Source organism: Schistocerca cancellata, chromosome 5 (genome assembly GCF_023864275.1).
Source record: "Schistocerca cancellata isolate TAMUIC-IGC-003103 chromosome 5, iqSchCanc2.1, whole genome shotgun sequence".
Lineage (NCBI taxonomy): Eukaryota > Metazoa > Arthropoda > Insecta > Orthoptera > Acrididae > Schistocerca > Schistocerca cancellata.
In genome coordinates this window covers 520,404,760-520,430,406 of record NC_064630.1, presented here as the reverse complement: position 1 = coordinate 520,430,406, position 25,647 = coordinate 520,404,760, and the positions used below count along the sequence as shown (strand labels likewise).

At 42.2% G+C, this 25,647-nt stretch overlaps 1 protein-coding gene across 1 annotated transcript in view; it reads right to left on the bottom strand.

Moving 5' to 3' along the window:
* The window catches only part of LOC126188640 (dynein axonemal heavy chain 6), a 1,044,937-nt gene that overhangs the window by 266,721 nt on the left and 752,569 nt on the right, over positions 1–25,647 (bottom strand). Inside the window, exon 92 of the mRNA XM_049930241.1 lies at positions 11,280–11,465. Within this exon, the coding sequence (XP_049786198.1) occupies positions 11,280–11,465 (186 nt within the window). The remainder of the gene's footprint in view (positions 1–11,279; positions 11,466–25,647) is intronic.

Sequence of the window (25,647 nt, the reverse complement as noted above, 5' to 3'; positions counted from 1 at the left end):
CTCCTGGCAGATTAATTTGTTGTAGCCTGCAGGAAAAGTGATGCTTCAAACAACTGCAAATTTTAGTTAGCAAACAATAGTTGGTAGCTATTGTGAGCTTAAGTTACTGGTCTGCAGTTGTTAGTTGCAGTGAGCTGGTAATAATTACACATCAAAGTGCTATGATAAAGCTTTCAAACAGTGTACCTTCTAATTCATATCCACATCTGTATCTGAACTCTGTGAACCAGTGCGAACTGCCAATGCACACTCCATTGTACTAGTTATTAGGGCTTTATTTGTTCCATTCATACATGGAGCATGGGAAGAATAATGCCTTTGTATGTGCTGTAATTAATCTAATCTTCTCTTCATGATTGCTATGGGAGTGATTTGTATGGGGTTGTAGTGTATTCCTAGAGCCATTATTTAAAGCTGGTTCATCAAACTTTGTTAGCAGACTTTCTCAGGACAGGAAAATGTAGTGCACTATATTTTGTCATAAGATACAGCAGAACAATGAGCAGTAGTGAATGTTTTGTTTACATATTGGCAGCAAGGAATGTTAGGTCTGTCTTTAGTTACCAAGCTGATGTAATATTTTTGCAATTCTTGCAGTTCTTCAAAAAAAGTACAGGTCATACCTGTCTACAAGAAGGGCAGTAGAAGTGATCCAAAAAACTACCATTCAACATCCTTGACATCAATTTGTTGTAGAATTTTAGAACACATTCTGAGGTCAAACATAATGATGTACCTTGAACAGAATGACCTCCTTCACGCCAACCATTATGGATTCTGAAAACATCAATCATATGAAACACAACTTGCAATTTTCTCACATGACATACCAAAAGCTTTTGATTAAGGCAGTCAGCTAGATACAGTATTTCTTGATGTCTGAAAAGCATTTGGCTCCTACCACATCTGCACTTATTCTCAAAAGTGCGATCAGATCATATGGTTGGGGGAGGGGGGGAGGGGGGAGGGGGGGGGAGGAACTCATAGTGTGCTGGAGGGTCTGAGCCTCATGTCCTGGAGCTGCCTGTTTATTCCATCTGCCTTCACAGAGCACAGAGCACTCTTGGCATATTCTTGCAACTGCCACATCCTGTGGGGAGCTCGGTTGGAAACCACTATCCTGGTTGACAAGACCATTATGGACCTGCATTTCCACTGCCTCTTTGATTATTGAGTCCCAGAAACTGTTCACCCAGCACAGCACCCTGGTCTGTTCAATGTACAATAGTTTTAATGTTATTTTTCTCCAGAATCATGGCAGTCTTGGCCTGGGTGGTCCACATACATAAGGAACATTGGATTCTTTGTGTCTTCTTCTGGGTCATCTTCTTTCTCCTTCTTGCTTGGCTGGAGGGTGTGTCTCATCTATTTCTCTGAGTAGCCATTCCTGTGCAAGATTTCCCAAACATGCTGCAACTCAGTGGGTAGACTCTCTCACTCACATATATCTTGTTCACTGTGTACCATGGCTTGAGGAAAACTAGAGGGGCTGCATGTCACCTGCCCCCTCTTGAGGTAGCTCATCCCTGCCAGCTGAGCCCATGGTGATGATAATCTGAGAGTCCAATTTAGGGTGTGCCAGAGAAATTGTATACACAAGATGCAATTTGCATCTCAATGATTCAGTTTCTGTTTTCATTGTGGGTGTGTTGCATCAGGAGTGTTGGTCAGGAGTGTTTGAAACTCCACGCCATGTGGTAAGTGTTGTTAGTAGAAAGTTAGAATACCAAGGAACTGATGAAGGATATGTTAGGTTCAAGGCAGTGGCAGCTGAGTTCAGCATGTTCTAATGTTGGTTTGATCCACTCAGTATTGAGTGTGTGTCCAAGGAATGTAATCTCCTGCATCCACAACTGTGAATTTTAATGGTTGCCAAAAGCCATGGGGGGGGGGGGGGGGGGGGCAGTGTGGATGAGCTTAAGGAGTTGTTTGTTGTAGCTATGGGAGTCAGCAGAGAAAATTAAGATGTCATTAATATGCACTTAACAGTGACTAGGCTTGTAAAGTGTCTCGTTGATTAATCACTGCCACATTTTTCAGTCCATAGGGTATTACTAGGAACGTGCAGGAGTTGAGAGATCTGTTGTCCTCAAAGAGTCTTATGGAATTTCCTTTTATCCATACCTTTTTTTATGGGCAATGCTCCAGCACTGTCTAGAAGTTGAAGGACACTCACTTGTAATGTTTTGTCCACTGCTGGGTTAGCTGAATGGAGGAGAGCAGGTGCCAGGTGCTGTATTTTGTGCCAAATGGCGTCATATTGATGCAGTGGGTAATACCATTCTTGATAGAACATAGATAGATCCTAACACATGGTTTGTTTTGTGAGGGACAGGAATGCATTTTCTAAAGTGCAAGAGGCAAGGCAGGAAGCATTGTAATGACTTGTGTTATTTGCTGGTGTTGCGGGCTGTGTGTGTGGTGTGTGTGTGTGTGGTTGGGGGGGGGGGGGGGGGTTCAGTGACCATACAGTATGTGATAGGCATCAGAGTTGCTTGCATACATGTGTGGGACTTCTCATGTATCCGTCAGTGCAAATCACCACTGACAGAGTGAAGTAGCTGCCTGTCATTGCAGGTCACTAGGAGACATTCCTGGAGTGTGGCAACACTTTGTATCATTATGACACATTTGTGCAAAACTGAACAATGGTCATCACTGGTAGTGATGCAAGTCATCGGTGGGTGCAAGCATTGGTTTGTGGCCTGTGGTGGAGCTAGGGTAAAAAGCCCCAAAACAAACTGCTCTGTTGCATGGTCAAATAGGTCAAGATGGTTGCTGTTGGGGGAGAGATGGAATTTAAAGAGAAAGTCAACTCCTTGTATAGGTCCATTAATGTTGCTGATAGAAAGGTCCGAGGGCAACGTAGTTCATCTATAAGCTGTACGACATGATCAACAGCATTGTGCATGTGGATACTAACATTTTTAGCTGCATGGAACTGCAACTTGAAGGCTTTGCAGTGTGGTTCAAATATCTGTTGAGGCACCGTACATATATCTGAACCCATGTTGAGTATGTGTTTGTGGAATAATCACAGGTATACAGACATCCTTCAGGGGATGCTGACACTGTGGAAGAAAGATGACTCAATGTTGTGGCGCTGTTTGTCATTTGAGTATGAGCAGGGCTGCCGGCATTTGTGGGCAGTGTTGATATACTGCACGTTATACCAACAGTGGTCACAGTTGTAACATGAAAAATGGCATCAGTGTTCCAGAACAGCTGTGTGTATGAAGAATTACAGTGATAAGGTGCATTAACTGTAGAAGATGTGGCTGCATCCTATCTTTTCATATGAACACAGAATGTCCACTGTCAATGAAACTTGCCAAGGTAGATTCAGTGTCACTAATAATGGCTCCAATATCAACTGTTGTGTTAACAGTCACTGTTTCTTGTGACACAATATTTGTGGAAGCATCCTGTTCAATCTTTCACACTGTTTGTTGTTGAAGGCAGTGAAAAAACTGAATGGTAGCAGATGTTGATGAACTCAGAGCAACATAGCTGCATGTAACTGTGAATGAACAACTAAGTATTGTGTCCAATGGCTGCATTGTTACTATACAATAAGGTGACTTGAGATGGTATTTCATGATTATTGTGGTGTTCACTGTGACTAGAGTCACCAATTCAGGTGGTTTCCATTATTTAGCTGAAAGGTAGATATTAGTAATATGTGAACACAATTGTTATGGTATAAAACATTTATTCAGAACTGCACAATACAAAAGTGTCCATCATATCACATCATTCAACATGAACTGCCAAATCAAAAGCACAAACACTCAACACATCCATTCGGCTGCTTTGCTCAGCAAGTTCTTTTACTCAGTGTACCAACATATTTCAGGAACGTGTAAGTCTTACTGAAAAATACATGCCCTATCATAAAAATCCTATTCGTATTGATAATTCTGATAATTACTTGTAGACTACAAATATATGAGTGTTAGGAGAGAAACAGTTACTTTAAAATACACTGTTCTTTCTCTTGTGTTACTCGACTGCCCATATATTGCCAAGGTCATAAAATAAGGTTTAAGATAAACATTCAAGTGAACAACCTCCACTGACCTTTGTATGCTGTATTCAAAGCAGTCATTAAAATGACATATCTACACATTTTCCGAAGTCAACATTTTGATGAAGGAAGTGTCCACTGTCGATTGTCAGAATGGTATATAGGATTTATTGTGAACACCTGTGACCTGGGTTATGCAGTATCTTCATCAAAATAAATTGCAGCAGTGCTTTAACCCAAATCTATGATGTTTGTGGAGGTAGGTGGAACAGGAACAAATATTTCTTATAGTACAGCACGGGTTGAATTGCAGCTGAAAAATGGAATACAGGCCAGTTCTTAGTCTAATTCACTTTGCAGAACCATGCAGAATAAACACTCATCCTCATGGTTAATTTGTTGCTTCTATACAGCAGGCATACTTAAACTCATCAAACTTGATTCAACTGCACCACTTGTGTAATATTGATGGTGCTCATTTATCCTTTCATCCATTCATTGTGTTCTGTAGACCACATCAAGAAGGAGAAACTCTGGGGATGTTGAATGATTAACAAATAACAAGCAAACTGCAGAAACTTAATTTGTGTACTCTATTAACAATAAACTATCACTCCATTACTGGATGTTATTCATGCTTACATCAGTTAAGTCAAAGAAAGCTGCTACTCTGAAAGAAGATGCCGATACCTCAGTTGAATTATATCGTTGCTGATTATCTGATGTTAATACCTTAATAATTACATGATTACACTAGTATTTTTCAAAGAAAATAGTGACCTACATCCATAAATACCGAGTCCTACTCACAGTACATTACTATGTGTCATGCAGCGTTACAACAGACACTACTGCTTTTCATGTTGCTAACTGAACTTTTCAATCCTTGAGTATAAATATTGATATAATTTGGAGAAAGTGGCAAATAATATATATTTTTTAGTTTTCTTTTGAATTAGTAGAAATTATTAGTTTATTTTTTGAATTTCATAAGAATGTGATGACTATCTTCACATCAGAGCATGTAACTCTACTCTGAACACTAGACAAGAAGTCAAAATTATTGTCTCTTTTACTGTCACCATGTATATGACAGTTCACATGAAAGTGATTTATATCATATGCAATAAAAACCATTAAGAAGTTAACAGCAATCTAGAAAAAGATAGATTGCTACTTACCATAAAGATAATACACTAAGTTGCAGACAGGCACAATTAAAATCCTTTTATGCATAAGCTTTTGGCCTCAGCCTCACACTGTTCATTCACACAAGCACACCTCATGTACACATGACTGCTAACTCCAACAGCTCGGACATGGAATGCAACTATCACATGAGATGGAAGCAGCAATGTGGAGGGAGCAGAGAAGGTGAAGGGACAGCAGTATATGGGTGGGGGAAGAGAGGAATGTGGTCTGACAGAGTGTACAGATCCCGAATGCCAGTGGGTGTAGCATCAGGAAGTTGTGGGGTAAGGAGGTGCAGAAAATGGAGAGGAAAAGGAAAAGAGTGGGGAAATATTGGTGATTATGTTGGCAGAGGGTGTCACACAATGAGGGTGGGAGATGAGAATGTGGAGGAACTGATAGGACAGCAGGGGGGGGGGGGGGGGGGGGGGTGGAAACTGTGGGGTAGGTGAGGAGGGGTACGGTGGAGACAGCACATTACCATAGGTTGGGGCCGGGATAATAACTTAAGAGGAGAATGTATTATAAGGATAACTCAAACCTCCACAGTTCAGAAAAGCTGGTGGTTGAGGGGAGGATCCAGATGGCTTGGGCAGTGAAGCAGCCATTGAAATGGAGCATGTTACGTCCAGCTGCATGCTGTGCCACAGGGTGGTCTACTTTGCTCTTGGGTACAGTTTGTTGCTCGCTGTTCATCCTGGTGGACAGGTGGTTGGTAGTCATATCAATATAAGAAGCTTTGCAGTGAGTGCAGCAGAGCTGGTAAATGACATGGCTGCTTTCACAGGTGACCCGACCCCTGATGGGTTAAGATAAACCTGTGACAGAACTGGAATTAGAGGTGCTGGCTGGGTGGATTGGACATGTTTGCTTCATTTCTGCTTCATTTACACCATTCATGCCACAACAGACACCTGCTCAAACTTTCTGCACCACTCCAGAAAAGTGTACCTGCTCTGCCTAAAACCCAGTCCCACATCCCATTTCTTAAATGCTGCATAAAGCATGGAATCCCCCTAAATGACCTAACCATAAAAATTACTTTCTCTGGATCCCACCCCTCCTTTCACAATGACATTAACCATTACAGATTCTGTCAGACTTTGTCCCTCACAAGCCCAGTACTGCAAAAACACATCTAAATGGCATAGGCATTCCTGAACAACCTCTGCTCCCTCTGCAAGATACTGCTACTGTGCAATCCTGCTTCGTACATTAAAAATGCGTGAAACAGAATCCCTTGCTCTCCAGCACATGGAGGAGCATCCAGTTCTTCATTTTCCAACATTTATTCTACCCAAAGGGTTCCTCCTCATCCTCCTCTCATAGCATCTAAACCCTGCCTAGCTGACCTTTTCAACTTCCCACATACCTCAAAACTCCCTGCCGACACTCCACCAAAGACAGAGCTGAAATATTCCCTTAACACTGTTGTTAAACTTTCCACCAAAACCCTCACCTTCACAGAATTTCCAGTCCTGTCCAAAGGCCTCACCTTTAACTCTATACCCAAATTTAACCATGCTGATCCATGCAGTGGAGACACTTCTTTGCTGCCAATCCCTCAAAGCAAAGCCAACCTAATTCCAACATTGAACCCTGCCTTTCCCAGTCCGTACCACCATACAACTGTGATCCTACCCCTCCTCCCACCTATCCATCCATTGGCTACAATTCAGAAATTCCTTACTTCCAACTTACCTTCTCCATCCTTCTCAAGGTCCCTTCCTCAGAACACCAGCCTTTCACCAGAAGAAAGAATAGCCATACACAACATCAAAACTAATTGTGACCTAATCATCCTACCTGCAGACAAAGGTTCCAACAGTTATGAATCGCAGTGACTACATGGAGGAGTGCTACTGGCAATTATCTGACTCCTCCATCTACAAACTCTGCCAGAGTGTTTCCATTCCAGAAGTCCAACACAACCTCCACTCTCTACTTAAAGCTTTAGGCCCTGCCCAGAACATCTCCCCTGAGTCCATTTCCCTCTTCACCTCTATGATACCCTCCACACCCATTTCAACATCCAAAAATCCGCAAACCCAACAAGCCCTGTCATCCCATTGAGGCTAGTTATTGTGCCCTCACTTAAAGAATTTAGCCTCTCATTAACATATACTTCCAACCAATTGCCCATAATCTAGCCTCCCTCATCAAAGATACCAACCACTTCCTTCAACAAATCTCCACTCTCCCCACCCTTTATACCTACTAGATCGCTACTCATCACTTTGGCACTACCTCCCTATACACCAACAACCCTCATGCCCATGGTCTTACCACTATTGAACACAACCTTTCTCCATGTCCTTCAGACTCCAAACTCGCTACATCATTCCTCATACACCTCATTAACTTCATCCTAACAAACAACTACTTCTTTTTTGACAGGAAGATATGCAAACAAATCTGTGACCCAGCCATGAGCATCTGCATGGCAGCCTCCTATGCCAACCTGCTTATGGGCCATCTACAGGAGACATTCTTAGGCTTCCAAAACACCAGATCCTTAGCATGGTTCAGACTCAAGATCTAGACTCAGGGCCAAGACATCCTATATTCATTCCTTTACAACCTCAACACCTCTCCTATCCACTTCAACGGATCCTCCTCAAACCAACCTTACAAGAGACAGTGACCTTATTCTCTCTGATGGCTCCATCTGCACCTCTGTCTACATTAAAATCACCAACCACGAACAGTATCTGCATTATGAGAACTGTCATCCCTTTCACAATAAAAAATTCCTCTTATACAGCTTGGCCACAACATTTCTGCAGTGACAGGAACTCCCTTGACCCAGTATGCTGAGGTTCTCATCAAGACCTTCACAAACAAGTGCTAGCCCCAAGACCTAGTCCACAAACAGATCTCTCATGCCATATTTCTCCTCACAGCCCCAATCTTCCCACCAACCTCAAGAAGTTTCCACAAAGGAAGGCCCCCTTTGTCATCCAGTACTACCCTCCCACCACCCCCCAAGAACTATCCACTTTGTCACTCAATACTACCCAAGACTGGAATAACTGAACCACATACTTTGCCACTGGTTTGATTACCTGTCATCATGCCCTAAAATAGCGGACATCCTATGTAAGATCATTCCTACCCCTCCTAAAGTGGTGTTGTGTCACCGACCCAACCGCCACAACATTCTAGTCCATCCCTGTGCCACACCCAATCCCGACACCTTGCAAAAGGATCATATCCCTGTGGAAGACCCAGGTTCATGACCTGCTCAACCAACCCACCCAATTCTTCCTGATCCAGTCCTGTCATAGGTTTATGCTACCCGATCAGGGGCCAAGCCACCTATGAAAGAAGCCACGTCATTTACCAGCTCTGCTGCAATCATTGCATACCTTTTTATATTGGTATGACTACTAACCATCTGTCCACCAGGATGAATGGCTGCCACCAAACTGTGGCAAAAGCAAAGTAGATCACCTTGTGGCACACTTGCTTTAGTTCAATGGCTGCTTCACTACCTGAGCAATCTAGATCCTCCCCTCCACCACCAGCTTTTCTGAACTCTGCAGATGGGAGATATCCTTATAATGAATTCTCCTATTACGTTATTATCCTCGCCTCAACCTACGATAACATAACTGTCATCACACTCCCAATCCAACAGTTTCCACCCTCTCTGCCCTATCACCTCCTCCCCATGCTCATCTCTAACCCTCTTTGTTTGCCACACTCTGCCAATGCAACAGCCCATCTTTTTCTGCTCCTCTCCTTTTTACACTTTTTTTAACCCCTTCCTGCCCCACAACTTCCTGACACTGTGCCAGTTGGCATTCTAGCCCTGCACAGTCCGGCAGACAATGATCCTCTCTTCCCTCACTCTTACTCCACTATCCCTTCCCCTTCCTCTTCCCTGCTCTCTACAGATTGCTCCTTCCATCCCACATAATTCTTGCATTCTGGCCCAAGCTGATGGATGTGGCAGTCATGTGTGTGAGGTGAGCTTGCTTGTGTGAATGAATGGTGTGTGCTTCACTTTCTCTAATGAAGGATGAGGCTGATAGCTTAAGTGTAGGTGTCTTTTAATTGTGCCAGTCTGCAACTTAGTGTTATATCTTTATGGTAAGTAGAAATCTATCTTTTCCTACATTGGTGATATTCCTGCTTGGAGCTTCCATTGTTTAAGAAGTTAAAATATTTGAAAATGAGCTCAAGAGTTCAAAGATCCTTATAAAGGCTTCTGGAAGATTCATAGCTAATTACTCGATACACACAAACACATATATCTGCTCAGTTACATTATCGTGTTAACTCAAGTGGTGTGAGTGGTTGTGTAGAAGCCTGTGAGGGAAGAAAGGATAGGGTAAGAGGTTTGGAGATTGCAGATCCAAGTTCCTGTCCCATTCACTTGCTTCTTCTTCCTCTCAGCTGCCAGATATCCTTCCTTCCAACAACTCTTTTCCTATGTCCTGTCTAATTTCTACCTCACACTCTCCACAAAATGTAACTGCACACCTCAGCTGAGTTACAGTGCTGATAATTGTAGTTGGCTGAAACAATGTATATGCGTAGTGTATGAGTGTACATACTTGAGTGCATAGGTGAATTTTGTAGCTAGAAGGACATGAGTGGAAAGCCCAGTAACAAATCTTATTAAGTCTTCTTCATATGTGTACAAACAATCAAGAATTCAGTTATACAGTGAGTTCTTAATTTACTCCTTTTATTATTTATATTGCACCAAAGACTTTCTGTTACTATATTTACTTGTTCTGTATTTATTTAAATTTAAATACAGTGTATTGGTGCCTTTAAAACTCCGTAAGTGTCCCCTTACTTCTTATAACAGCTGTAGTAATTGATGTCTTACGTGTACTGTGTATTTTTGCCTCCTCAAAAACTGTCTCAACAGTTGAACAGCTTCATCTACATCTATACTCTGCAAGTCACCTTGTACAGTGTGTGGTGGAGAGTACTTCTGGTGCCACTATCTTTTCTCTCCATTCCCAGATTCATTCGTAGGTGGTGTGTGGGAAAAACAAGTGTCAATGGACTTGCATGTTTGTTCCAATTTCCCAGATTTTGCTCACAAGATGCATGTGGCCAGAAGTAACATGTTGTTCAATTATTATTGGAACATAAACATTTGAAATTTCAACAGTAGACCACTCCATAATGTGTAACATCTCACTAGTAGAGCCTGTTAGTAAAATTTGTTGAGCAACTAAATGATCCTGTAACTAAACATGATGTTCTTCGTTGGATATTTTCTGTCTCTTCAATTAATCACTGTGGTAAGTATATTTTCTTTAACTATAATTCCTAGATTGTCCATGCAGACGTCTAAGAATGGTCAGTAGCAAGACAAAGTGTTACTTCCAAATAACTGAGTGAATGTTACATCACAAGATTTAAAAATTTTGTTGACATGGTGTGTCATTGCTTCCTCAGATTGCTTTGCTGTGAAAATGATAAAAGACACGTTACTTATATTTACATTGAGAACTTACCTGAAATGCTTAACTGTATGAGCATTCCCTAAAAAGACAATGGTCTTGTTTGAGATCAATTGCAACCTAACAAGGGTATTTCTAGAGTAATTACTCTACTAGTACGAAACATATTTGAGTCTTTAAAAGCTTATGGTGAGTTTCTCACTGCATTCCTGTACATAATGTAATAAAAAATCTAGGATACTCATAATATTATGGCCACTTGTGACAATATCCTTATACGAAAACTGAGTCAACAAAATAACAAAATCATAAAATAGTGACATCTTCCATTATTCAGTCATTATTCCTATGTAAAGACAAGATAAATATGGTGGTGCCTTCCATAACTTTGAATCCTTATGAGTGGGTTTCACAAATTTGTCAAATGCCTACATTAAAACACTTGTCTCTTTCATATACAGTCTGCTGGAATGAGACAAGAAAAAAAAAGCAGAAATTGATAACCCAGTAGGTTGGTCAAAGAATAATAACTTACAATTTTTGTAAAGTGGAACAATAAAAAATTCTGTGGATGTTTATGAAGCTTCTTATGTTTCTAAGAAATGTAAAATAAAGTTAATTCATTTTCATACCTGGACAAATGTCTGGCGTAGAAGTATTGGTCCAAGAGTGGGATCCAATGTTTCCCCTAATTCTTCAAGTAATACAGGCATACCAACTCGAACAGCACCTTCAAGTGACCGCATAAATCCTGCATCTGTCAGTTTCACGATTTTTATTTGATTTTCACTTTCCATTTGTCTTATCCATCTGCTTGCCTGGAAAATTAATATAGGTTAAATTTATAATAGACTGAAGAATTCATTACATGCATCCTGTGATCAGTTCTTGTTATACCCCTCTACAGCTAATAGTTCTCCACATCTGTCAAGTATCAAACAGACGGATATATAAGTCGAGAGAGAGAGAGAGAGAGAGAGAGAGAGAGACAGAGAGAGAAAGAGAGAGAAAGTCATACTCTGGATGATAAGGATAGGCAACGTGGACCGAATATAATTTGTAGTGGCTCACTGAGAATGATGTACAAGTCTACTGTGTATTTATGCTGTTAGTGGACAATGAAGTTTGCGTACTTGAAAAGTTGCTGTTTGACTTAACATGGAAATATTTCTCTACTTAATTCCACCATAGTTTTTCATTTACATTGCAATCTTCAGTCCAAAAATTGATTTGATACAGCTCTTATCAACCTACATCTATTCTAATTCTTATTATATTCCAGCCTTGATTTCCTTTTGTAGTTTTTGCTAGTACACCTTTCTCCATTTCCAAGGTGATGATTCCTTGAAGCATCAGGCTGTGTCCTATTACCCATTACCTCCTTTTAGTTAGGTTGTGCTGTAAATTTATCTTTTTCTCAATGCAGATCAGTACCTCCTCATTACTTATTCAGTCTATCAGTCTAATGTTTAGTATTCTTTATAGCATTACATTTTGAAAGCATCTATTTTCATTTTGTTTGAACTGTTTATTGTCCTCATTTCACATTTCTTCTCATTTTCCTTTACTGCTTGCTAAGTGTACAGATTAAATAACATTCTCCAGAACAATTCTCCAGAACCCTAACCAATCTACTCTGATCTTAGCTTCTACCAGTTTTTCCGTTCTTCTGTAAATAATTTGTGTCAATATTTTGCAACTGTGTCTTATTAAAATAATACTTCAGAAATATTTAGCCTTCTCAGCATCTGTCATGTTTGGAACTGGCAATCCAGTGGTATTTCTGGTACCGCGCGCCGCAGAATTTGAATCCGCGCCAGACGTCATGGATGTTGAAGACCCATAGAGGTCTCTGCACCATCGCGCCGTAAACTGTGGCGGCGCATGCCTCCTGGCCCACTTTTAGTGTGAGGGCACCACAGTTGAATGCATGGTCCCAGCAGCCAACAGCAGCACCCCCAATAGCATACTTCAGCACCGGCCTCTTGCTCAGCCAGTCAGTCTAATCTCGCTTACGTCGGTTTACACCTTGCTTTTCACTAGACTGCTTACTTCCTGGTTCGCGTATGAGTGGACGTGTTTGTTTCCTTGTGACTCTGTTGTTCAATCTTGTTGTATTTGTTCTTTCCTTTGTTGGTCGTGTCCATCCTCTTCGGTTGTGTTGTTGTTCGCGAGCCTCTCCGCGGGTCCCGCCACGCTTTCCGTCATTGCTACCCCGCGACCATCATGGTCGCAGTTACAACATTTTGGCAACAAGGTAAACGGTGGTCGTTGTTGCTATGGAGGCAAAGTTGGTCTGTCTGCTGGAGCAGCAGCAGCAGCTTATGCAGCAGCAGCAGCCCCAGTTAGACATTTTACAAAAGTTGCTAATGGACAAAATCATGACCGGGATGCGTTACCGCACCAGCTTCCGGGTCCTCGGGTGTCCAACGCTTTCTAGCGTTCGCCGTCGTTTCCACCCTTTAATGGCGCTACAGAGGACTGGGAAACCTACTTATGTAGGCTGAAACAACATTTCACAGCTTTTCAAGTCACGGACGACTCCTTGCAGCGGTCGTTGTTTTTGTCTTGGGCCTCTCCGGACACATTCTTTCTTTTCCACAAGTTGGCACCATTGTCCGACCCTGTGGCTCTTTCTTTCCAGGAGATCTGCCTTTTGCTGACAAACTACTATTCCCAACGCTACCATATAGTCGCCTCTTGGCTGGAGTTCCACCAGTACCATAAACAGCCTGGTCAATCGTATCGTTCCTGGGTCACAGACTTGCAGAGTCTCAGCCGTCGATGCAATTTTACGTGTACCAATCAGCAGTGTAAGGCTTCATATGCGGACTCCCTGATCCAGGATGTGGTGGTTCAGCTGGCTCCTGACCCTGAGGTCCATACTGCGGCACTGAAACTTGACAACCTCTCCTTGGAAGAGATTCTCCGCATTGCCCACTCCTTTGAAATTGCTCAAGTGGCTAACGAGCGTCTTATGGTGCAACTGCAGGTGGCAGCGATCGCAGTGTCATGGCGGGTTCCACCCTCGTGAAGTCAACGTGGTTCGGCCGACGGAAGCCAGTGCCGTCGGGACTCCACGTGTTCCAACGTCTCTATGGCGTCGGTGCCTTCGGTCGCCCCTCATCACCGGTCATGCCACCCACTTCCATCTTCCCACAGTGCTTTACTGCCCATTCACGGGCTGATTGTCCCCACCACTGGAAAATGTGCACGCTGTGTAGCAAGGAGGGCCACATCTGATCGGTATGTCGTAGTCGCTCGACTCGATCCAGTCCTGCCCCTCCTGGGCCTCACGATACCGTCCATGGTCTGCAATCAGTCGTCCCACAGGATGACCCATCAGCACGGAAGCTTTTTCTCACGCTCCGCATTTTTACAGAGGATGTCAGTTTTCAGATTGACACTGGGCCACCGCCTCCCTCATTAATATGGCGACATATACACGGCTGGGCTCTCTTGTGTTGTCGCCTCCCTCTTGCTGTTTGGCCACCTACGGAGACAGTTCCATTCCCCTTCATGGGCAGTTCGTCGTCCATGTGACATACAAACGTGTTCCGCGGCTCCTTACCGTCTTTGTCAACCATCCATCGGCTTCAAATATTTTTTGCCTGGATGCATTTCAGCTGTTTGGCTTTTTTTAAGGTCGTTTCCAGGGCTGTTCCTTTTCAGGACTTGGATGATCTGTGCTCCACTTTTGCGTCATCGGTTGCACCGGATCTCGGATGTGCTTCTGGCTTTTAGGTGCACATCACCCTCCAGCACAGCCTCACTTTTTCCGGGCCTGGCCCCTTCCAGTGGCCTTATGGCCAGCAGTCAAGCAGGAACTTGATCGGCTCCAGGCCGCTGGTGTGCTGGAACCTGTAACTTACAGTGCGTGGGTGACACCACTGGTGGTCATACGGAAACCCAATGGGTCCCTTCGGCTGCGTGGGGACTTCGGCACTGCAGTTAAGGCTCAGTCCCTCGTTGACACTTACCCCATTCCCCGACAGGAAGACCTTCTTGCCAAGCTTGCCGGGGGAGAGTATTTTTCCAAGATCAACCTGGCTGAGGCATACCACCAGTTGCCCTTGGATGCCGAATCTCAGAACATCATGGTTATCAACATGCCTTTCGGATTGTATAAGTACAAGTGCCTTCCCTTTGGTGTCTCTTCAGTGCCAGCCATTTTGCAGTGATTCCTGGAGTAGCTTACACAGCCTATCCCTGCATGTGTGAATTATCTGGATGACATCTTGGTCACCGGGCGTTCCCGTCAGGAACATTTGCAAAACCTCAGCGCCTTATTTCACGTTCTGCAGTCTGCTGGTCTACGCTGTCGGCTGGACAAGTGTTGTTTTTTCAACCAGAAGTGGAATACTTTGGTGCACTGGGAGCCACAGTTGACAGGGGTTAATGACGGGTGTGGAGGTTTGCATGGTCAAACAGATACGCAACTGTCAAACAACTGACTACCCAGATGAAAGGGGCTACCAACAGTGTGTCTTCAGTGGCTGTTCAGTGAATGTTGCTGTGAATGAGGCTCCACAACAGGTGCCTGTTTCATGAATCTGTGCTGACTGCCATTCATCAGTGATGAAGACTGAGATTTGCACACCAGTACCACAACTTGACATCCACTGAGTGGTGATAGGTGGCCTTTTCAGACGAACCATATTTTATACTCCATCAAACGGATGTCTGTTGGCTTGTATGGCTTGAAACATCTGAAAGCAAACACCTTGTAACTAAAATTGGAAGGGCATTCTCCAGATGATCTTTTCATGTATCCTTGAGTGCCATGTCCAACCCTACATGCAATTGGTTGAGAATCTGTGGGACACTTCGATTGGAGTGTATGCACTGTGGTTGCTCAGCTGAGAAATCTAGTGGAGGTGACCAGTGCACAGAGAGTCAACATGGCTCCATATCCCAGTCGGTACCTTCCAAAACCTGACTCTGCTCCTGCATGTCCAGCACTGGTTCGCACTGCAAAAGGTGGTTATTCAAGCTTTTGACAGGTGATCACATTAATGTGACTGGACAGTGTATTTTCACCTTACCTGTGTCATGCAAGAATATTTCTGTGAGCATTTGATAGAATGAATGTTTTTTTGAAAGACCATAGTACACCAAGAAATAGTAGAACCTTCAAGGCCAGGATGAAAGATAGTATTCAGCAATGAGAATTACTAACTAACATTAGGGTAGTTTACTAAAGAATATTTTGCAATTGCTAACTCCTCAAACAATCTTTCTAAATAGTAATTATACATACATTATAGATAGATATAACAGATCCTTATGATTTCCTATCGGGGGGGGGGGGGGGGGGGGAGGGGGGGGAGGAGGAGGAGCAGAAGGGGGAGGAGTTAATAGAGCTGTAAGAAAATAAACTCACAGTCAAAAGCCATAACCAGGTTGCAGCTTTTGCCAACTGCCATGGATGAGAAATGCCAACTGCCATGGAGAAACTGCTGATGCTGTAATTCCTCACATATGGGTGGGCTTTGCATCATTTTTCTTTCTAGTGATGACACCAGTCTTGCTTGCGACATTTTGATGTGACCCACTCCCTAAGACAGCTCTATTTAAACCAACCTAGGCCAGCCCCTCATCATCAAACAGCCCGGCACTAATGTGATATCCCGTCTGTGTTGGTCAGTGCTGTGCTGATGACGCTGCTGCCACTGCAGCCACTGGGCTTCAAATTGCTGTCCACTGCCTCACTTCTGCTGTCCACTGCCTGCTAGGCAGAAAAGCTCTCTGCCATCTTGATGGAACTATAACACAGGCCTCCAACTATTCTCTCCTCAACCAGTGTACTTATAGAAGACTCCTTCGCCCTGTACTCCTAGGGGTCAAGGGGCGAGGTTCATCCTGACATGTTCACAATGGCAGACTTTTATTCACCAGGCTGACCATCCTATGGGGCAGCTGTGACATGAAACTTCTCAACACAGCAATAGCCATCACAGAAGTGCACACTCAGCGCTTCCACCAGCAAGGCCAGGCCAGAGGATGACAGCGTGGAAGATGTCCATCTGGTGAATTCACCTTGCGCTCTATCAATGTTAGCAGCTTGAAATTGAGATGACTGTAAATGAAAAGAAATAATAAAAATTATTGTATCTATGACCTGCCTATTCTTGCTGCACCTCTAGCCATCTTCAGTAGGGTATCACTGTGAGAAGTATTGCTGGAGAAGATGTACAACTGGAAGACAGAAGCCAGTTCGATGGTTCTATAGCAGGGATAACCTATGCAGCAGTATGAGTAAGTGCTTTTTCTTGTGGCCGCTATGGTTGTTTCCTTACCTTTTCTTCTTCTTCTTGTTTTGAATGGGCCTACTTTGGACCCCACTTATTAAACTGTTGGGCTTTGATCTTTGCCCAGTACTGTCATATCCTCTGCCGATGTAAATCCTTCCTTTCTTCTGTCCAGGCATACCTTTCCTTTGGGGCTTTTGCTGAAATCCTCAGACTTCCTTCAGGGTATGTCTCACAGACTGTATGTACTGGAGATCAGTTATTCCCAGTTCTTTAATGTCCATTTCAACTTCTGTCAGCCAAGTGGTGTGAACCTTCTTGTTTTGCCAGACTGTTTGGAGGCAATCGAGCAACATGGCTATAGAAAGCTACCCTCCTTTTTCTTGCATAGTCGAGAGAGCGTCTCGATATAGAGCTCCGAGTTATGTCGCCTTCTGAATTCCCCATCTTCATCTACCAGGCCTAGGATCTTCCTGAGGATTCTCATCTCTCTGACTTCCAATCTCTCTTTCAGACCTCTCTGGTCTGAGGAAAGACATTCCATGGCATACAGGGCTTCTGGTCATATGACTGATGTTTAGATTTACTGTTTTCTTCTTTTGTTTTATTTTATGTTATTTGGGCACACTGTACACTTATGTTGGTAGTAAGCAGTAGTATGGATAAACAAGTTTAGGCTCAGACTCTAATTCAGCATTTGATAGAGAAAATATATCATTTTCAGACAGAATTAGGGCAACAGGGGGGAGGAAAGAAGTCACATTATAGTGCACCTATCCCTGATACTAGTATTCCTTCGTTTGTTACTCCATTTTCCAGGAACTCAGGAGAAGATAGCTTCCTGTTTTGTGATAATTTGGATACAATTGCCAGGTTGGAAAAATGGAGCAGTGAGCTAAAATAAAATTTGTGGGAGATGCTAGGGCATATGGGGGTGGCATCAGAAATTAAATGAAGCACAGTCATTTAATAAGTTGAGGCAAGGGTCAGTAGAGAGATATGAGAGGTAAATTACATTGAGATACTATCTTGGTAGAGACTTCTGTAGACTGCATTCACAAAATTAATACCAATACTTATGAGCTCACTGAGGATGATAATGCTAACAAGGCCATCTAACAGGAAGTGGAACAAAGGCCGCTTCATGTGTTTTGAAAGGGTTTATCGTCAGAAATACCATGCAGAATTCATGTGGAATTCCCAAAAACTCTGAATGAAGCTGTAGAATTTATGGTAGCATTGGCTGAAACTGATGTGGTCACCAAACCTTGGGAAAAGAAGCACTACTAAATAAAGATATCAAATGTTTTATTACATGTGGTTTACAGGTCACATAAAGTGTAATTGCAGGGAACAAGAATTTTGGGCATGGAAACATTCTGGACATCCCACACAGAAATGTTTGAACAAAAATTTGCAGGGACAAGGAATATGGTCATAAGGTAGACATTGTACTCTGCCATTAAACAGGGCAAGGTACAGTGGTCCACTGTCCAGCACTCCCAGTGAGAATTATCACTGGTCACCTCCTTGTGGAATCAATGTCAGACTCTTTACTAACTGATTATGTGAACAGAAGGTGATACAGATTTTTATTACATATTGAATCTCAGGTAAATGTGCTAAGTAGGATATACATGGTCTGTTCAAAAAATTCAGGAACTTTGTACACAAGATTTTTCCACACTTATCTTTTACTTACTGTGCATCGTCTCCTTTGAAATACTCTTATCTACAATTGCTACACCACTCCCAATGCCATTACCACATCCAGGACCAGTCTTGGTATGCCTCTTGCTGGATCGTGTAAAGCACCACATGTGAATTCTCTTTTACCTTGCCTAACACTGCAAATCTTTGCCCTGACAATGGGGTTTTCAATGTTGGAAATAAAAAAAATGTCTGCAATGGCCAGGTCTGGAGAGTATGGAGGATGGGGCAGCCTGGTGATTTTATTTTTTTTGCAATAGTCATGCAACAACATAGATGATTGTGTGGGTGCTCATTGTGATGCAAAAGCCACGAATTGTCTCACCGCATTTCAGGCCATATCCTTCTCACATTGTCTTGCAGGCCTTGCAACACATCCCAATTGTACCACTGATAAACAGTTTGTCCCTGTGGCACAAATTCATGCTGAACTAATTCTTCAAAGTCAAGAATGTGTGGCGACCTGAACGAGGACCATCTTTAACTTTTGTCTGACCATTTTCATATCACATGAACCATTTGTAACACCAAGTATGGCTTGAGCACTCATCACTGTAGGCTTTCTGCATCATTCGGTGTGTCTCTGTAAAAATGTTCTTGAGTTTCATGGAAAATTTAATGCAGATGTGTTGCCCCTCTAACTCCGCCATCTAGAAATTCACAAACTGTGTAACACACCATTCTACCCAATACAACACTAAACAATATCGAACAAGCATACACCATGGAAACTTCTGGCAATTACACATTAAACACATGCATGTGCAGGGATGTCAACCATATTTCACTCCAACACACCATTGGTGTGAAATTATGAATGTTCTGGAATGTTTTGAACAGGTCTCGTACTTGATAAAATAGAACCAAATCCATCACACTGGAGATTAAGCAGCAAAGAGGGGGCTCATATTGATTCACTAGGATCAGCACTGCTAACATACCAATTGGGGGGGAGGGGGGGAGGGGGAGAATTAACTTTCACATTAATGTAGAAGTTCTGTCTATGTTTGGAAATGACTATGGAGTCATATTTGTGTTAGATTTCTTGACTGTACATCACATCAACATTAACTTAGAAAGGTGTATAGCCAAACTGGATGGAACACATTTCATCTTGGTTTTATGACTGGATAAACCTTACTGTCACAAGTATCAACTGTTGGCCAGGGGCAGTCATCTAAACCGTGCACAAGGGGTTCGATGTAGGAGCTGATCTGCTGGTTATCTCTTTGTATATAGTTGAGCCTTTTCATGAGAATGAAAAATTTGATAAAGGTCGGTGTTTTACATTATGTAGTTTATCCTACATATGAGAAATTGATTTGTGCCTGTCAGAACTGATAACTTTAGCTATTAAGAGGTGAAGGTGTCACAAGGCACTATGATAGCTCACTTACAAGCACTGGATGAAGATGAATCAGACAGCTATTTCACATAATTCTGTGCAATACCAAAACAGTCTGTCAGTTTAATTGCATTGAGGAGGAGAATGCCACATCTAGAGAGGCAAGATAAGGAGGACATGGAGAAACTATCAGGAGCATACACTGATTTATTCAATCCACTTGAACATACCTGCCATAACACTAGCTCAACGCCATATTCCCATAGGGAATGAGTCACATGACTATAAGAAACTGATAGAGTGTCAAGGCATTTGCAAACTGTCACTGAAGAGTTCACAAATCAACAACTTCAAGATGGGATCACAGGACAATAAGGCACATAGGTTTTGTTCTGACTACCTTTGCTTAAACAACAGCCTTTGCATATGCCCACCTTAAGCTTCATATAACAGAGACGTTATCTGATGCAGGACAGTGTTATTATTTTACAACTATGAACCTATAAAGTTGGTACCATCAGCTAGAGGCAACACATGAGAATCATCTGAAAACAGCAATATCAACTCTACCTGGTCATTATGAATATCACTGTATGCTTTTTGGAGTGAAAAATGTCCCAGGAACATTCCAACACCTATTAGAAGGTGCATTGTGAGGGTTAAAACCAGTACAATGCATGGCCTATTTATATGATATCACTGTGTTCACCAAGAGTATCTAGGACCATACAATGCATTTATGAGAAGACTGACTGGAAAAATGCCACTTTGTTTTGCAAGAAGTCCATTACTTGAGTCATATCACTGGTGCAGGTGATGACTTCTTGACACTGTAGAAAATTTCTGTGATATTTATGTCTAGCCAATTTTTATCAAAAATTTGTTTTGAAATTTCCTGAAGTCATAAGATCTCTCTCCAAATTATTTTTAAAAAATGAGCCAAGTTTCAATAGTCTCCAGTGTGTGAAACAGTATTTGTAAAATTAAAAGATTATATTGGCCTTTAGTCCAGGTCTTGCTTTTCCAGATTATCAAAAACAATTTGTACTGTTGTATGATGCTATCAGTGTTGGCTTGGGGGCACATTTTAAGCCAGGAGGAGAATGGATAAAAACATAAAGTAGCACACAGAACTTAGTAGAGCAAAGAAAAATTTTTTGATCACTGGTAAAGAATACACAGAGTAACCTATTTCCACTGTTATTTGTATGACTGATGCTTCAAAGTAATTGCTGGTAATGTGGCATTGAAATGTTTACTATGACTTAAATAGCCAACTAGTTGTCTCACTAGATGGATGTTATGACTGAAAGAATTCAATTTTTAAGTAGTACATTGACCAGGAAAAGCACACAGGACTGTGATGGTCTCAGTCGCAAAATATGCACCACGGAATGTGCTGTGGCAGACACAGAAGAATGTTGAGAAGCACAAAACACTGGCCAAGACTGTCTGCAGTTTGCTAAGCAGCCACAGTTCAGCACAGAAGATGGAATGCTATACAAGAAGACAAGATGTGGGTTGCACGTAGTGACACCAGCAAAATTACATTATGAAGTGTTGAGGCATACTCATGATTCATTTCTTGCAGGATACAATGGTCACTGAGCTATAAAACACAGGGCTATGCAAAATTACTGGTGGATGACATGTCAACAAGATGTTGATCATTATGTGAAAAATTGTATGCAATGTGCTCAAAGAGTGGAACTCAGTCAACAAAAGACTGGAGGTTACTAGAGTCACATCATTGGCATGGACATGCTTGGGCCATTTGCTGAAACACCAGCAGGAAACAGTTTTGCGATAATAGTAATTGATCATTTTTGGCATTACGTGTCCATGATAGCCATGCCTAACTAATGGACAGAAACCTTAGCTAAAGTGATGGTTAACCAATGTATACTGAAGTTTGGAAGACATGAGACAGTGGTAACGGAACAAAGAACTAATTTTAAGTCCAATTTAATAAAGCAGCTGCACTGATTAGTATGCAGTAAGAAACTTAAAACCCGTTCATTACACTTGCAGGCAAATGGATAGTCTGAGAGAGTCCATCATATGGCAGGGAACATGTTAAGTTACTATGTTGACAGTCATCACAATGATGGGACTCCTTAGTTTCATATGTAGTCACATCATATAATTAAAATATCAGTGACAGTACAATGCTATCCCCCTATAAATGTGTTTTTGGTCAGTAGATGCTGTCCTCTTCTGAGCTATGAAAGACTCCTTCAGGAAACGGCATGCCAATGGCATGCAAATATTTGGAGCCAGCTTAAGAAGATGAACACAAAAGCTGTAGAATGACAGGAAAGTATCCACAATAAAAAAGTTGCATTACCAAAGTATCATTTTGGACAATGGGTTATACTGATCAACACTGATGCACCAAGGGAATGACTAAAAAATTTGTTACATGTCACCAAGGACTATATTAAATGGTAGAAATGATGTCACCTACTGACGTTAAATTACAACTTTCAACTTGTACCACAGCAGTTCACACAAGTCGTATCTGCCCTTTCAAAGGAAATCCAGAGGCACTGCCTCCATTTCTGGTAGCACCTTCAGAGGGGGGGAAGGAGACTGCCTGGGAAAAAGGAACTGAAGGATAAAACTAGGCAAGAGAAGCAGGGCACTTGTACATTTATTCTGACACATCACTATGCACTTACACCGCGAAAAGAATAATAAACTAACAACAGGATTTCCTTTCCCTTTAGGGCACAGTATAGCTGTACATAAGGACAGGAGAGAGCAATTCGAATGCCATGCATGAAGTGCAGGATGAAAGAGAAAAATAACACGGGAAGCCTTATCACAATAAGTCTGCTGCACTGTTGCAGGATAGCAGGAGTCTGCATGGTATGTCCTTTAACAAATGGCATATTGTTCACCTACCAACTGAATATAATAATGTCCGATTATCAGGAGACCCTGAGACTGGATTGTAACATATGGGCAATGGAGTACTAAATTTGAGTTAGAAGACACTTATGGCAAATTGCAACTTTCAATGGGAAACCAGACAAGGTCCAATGACAAAAAGTGTGATCACCAGTTTTTTTCTTTTTTCTTTTTTAAGAAAAGGTCAGTTAGATGCAGGGGGTACAAACTTGAAAACCATTTTCAGTGCAGCTGATGTAGAGGACTTAGGAAAGATCAACAAGGCATTACAGCAAGTACAAGTGGATCCAGACATCAACAAGGGAACAATAATCCTGCATACTATGCAGCTGATCACTCTCAAAAAGAACATTAGTAAGCAATACTAGACAGTTCTGCTCCCTGGCTTTGATGCCAATGTCCCACAGTCAGGCATTGGCAGACATCACTAACCATGACTTTGGGATATTTATGGATTGTCTGTATAATGTAGACACCCAATTAATGATTGCAAACCTACTCTAAACATTTAATTGATAGCAATATCTACTGACGTATAGAAAACACTGAACTAATGGGAGCCATCTTAGACACTGTTCTTGGTAGGTTAAGCCCTGTACCCTGCCTCAATATCAATTCCTGCAATGGTTACATAAGATTCAAGCAATATGCTTGTAGAGGTAGAGCTAATGACAACCGTGGGAGAAGAATCCTCATCATTGTACTACTGTGTGATCACTGAGCACTGCCACATGTACACAAGCTAATACATGGGTGAAAATTGATATTCAAATGCCATTAATTTGCGGAGACTGCAGATTTGAGTGTTATACCCTCCATATTTACCCAGTAGTCTGGGAAGCTGTGCAAAACTTTGTGCATCTGAAAGTACGTGAAATACTACTAGTGACTCTGCACAGACAGTCCCTCGTCCTGCTCTCCACACGGACATTACATTGCTGTTGAACTGCGTTAGTCAACATCTGCCCTGCACAATGTATACACATTATCCCCAAGCTGTATGATTTCACCTTGTTCCACTCCCAGGAAACAGTAACGGAATGTCCTTCGGAGGTACTTACAGAGAAAATGGAAATTTTCCAAAGGATAGGACTGCAGTGTATTCTAGGGCAAACACAGTGGTCATCATTTTTACTTGTTATGAGCAAAGATGTTATAGGACTGCACAGAATATAGAACTGAACTATCAAGGATTATTGGTCAATGGTGCCCGGTGTGATATTTCCAGACAAATCACCTTTGAGGTACTACCCACTGAAAACTTAACCTACTTGTATAACTCTTTAGATGTGGCCCTGCTTACCAGCCTAGATCAGTTGTTAGCTGCACAAAATGGGTGCATATCTGCATGGAAAGGTGTCATATAGGACTCCACCACCAACTTGTAACTATAGACACCTCAACATCAGCTGCCAGTATTGTGTACTGCCACCTCAGACAGAGAGTTGCCCAAACCCTACCCTTACCTTCCTTTTACCTAAAGGTCCATAGTAGTCCTGACAGCACAAGGGAAGAAGTGACTCAATATCAATAAGTGAAGTAAACTTTATATAAAAAGAAAAGAAAGACATTCCAAGTGTAAAAGTGACACAAGCATTGCTTACTCTGAATTTGTGCAGTAGAATGTGAAATTTAGAACCAGTAACAGATACATCATTGTCTCTTCTGCAGCTTGGTTCATAAATAACAATCCAAAGGGCCAAATTAAACTAAGAAGGGAGGAGACATAATGGCATTATCTCTGTCACAGTCCAGAGTGATAACCATGCCATAGTTTTTGCCAACCACCAAGGAAGGGGACCTGGTGATTCTGTAATTCTTGTGGATGGTCTATTTTAGCATCATCCTCCTTTCAAATGATGACACCAGACCTACTTGAGATATTTTGGCATAACCCATAAACAAGATACTTTCTGCAGCTGTGAGGACTGGGCAGCTCTATTTAAACCATCCCAAAGACAGCCCATCATCATCAAACAGCTGGGGAGTAATGTGATGTCCAGTTTGTTTTGGTGAATGTTGTGTTGATGACACTACCATCAGTATCACAACAGGGCTCTGAACTGCAGTTCACCACCTGACAACACAAGTACTAGGTGCTAGGCAATATACTCTCTGCTGCCTTCACAGAACTATAATATAAGGGTCTGCTCATCCCCATTCTTTGCTGAGCTGCCAATGGAGGACTCCTTCACCCTGTACCCCTAGGGTTGAGATGCAGCCTGTCATGTTCACAACATCAGATGTTCTTTGCCAGACTGATTATGCTACTGGCCAGCTGTAACTTGGGACTTCTCGACACAGCAACAGCGGCCACAGAAGTGCATGCCCAGCACTTACACCAGCAAGACTGGACCAGAGGATGACATACTGGGAGACACTGAGATGGCATATTCAGCTTGCTTGCGATCAATGCTAGCAGTTTCAGAGTGCAAAGATTGTAAACAAACAGCAATAAAAAAGTAGTTATATCTATGAGCTACATAATCTTGCTGCACATCTATCCATCTTTGGCAGAGAATTGCCATCCCATCAACCCCACTATAGCAAACATTAGCTTACAGTACTTCACAAATAATAAACAGTCTGAAAATACAAACACTGGAAAATCTGGGATGGTATGTAATAATATAATGAAAAGGATAGTTGCTCCTCACCTTGTAGCAGAGATGCTGAGTCGCAGAAAGGCACAACAAAAAGACTGCCACACAATTAGCTTTCACCCAACAAGGCCTTTGTCCAAGTCAGACACCAGACACACACACACACACACACACACAC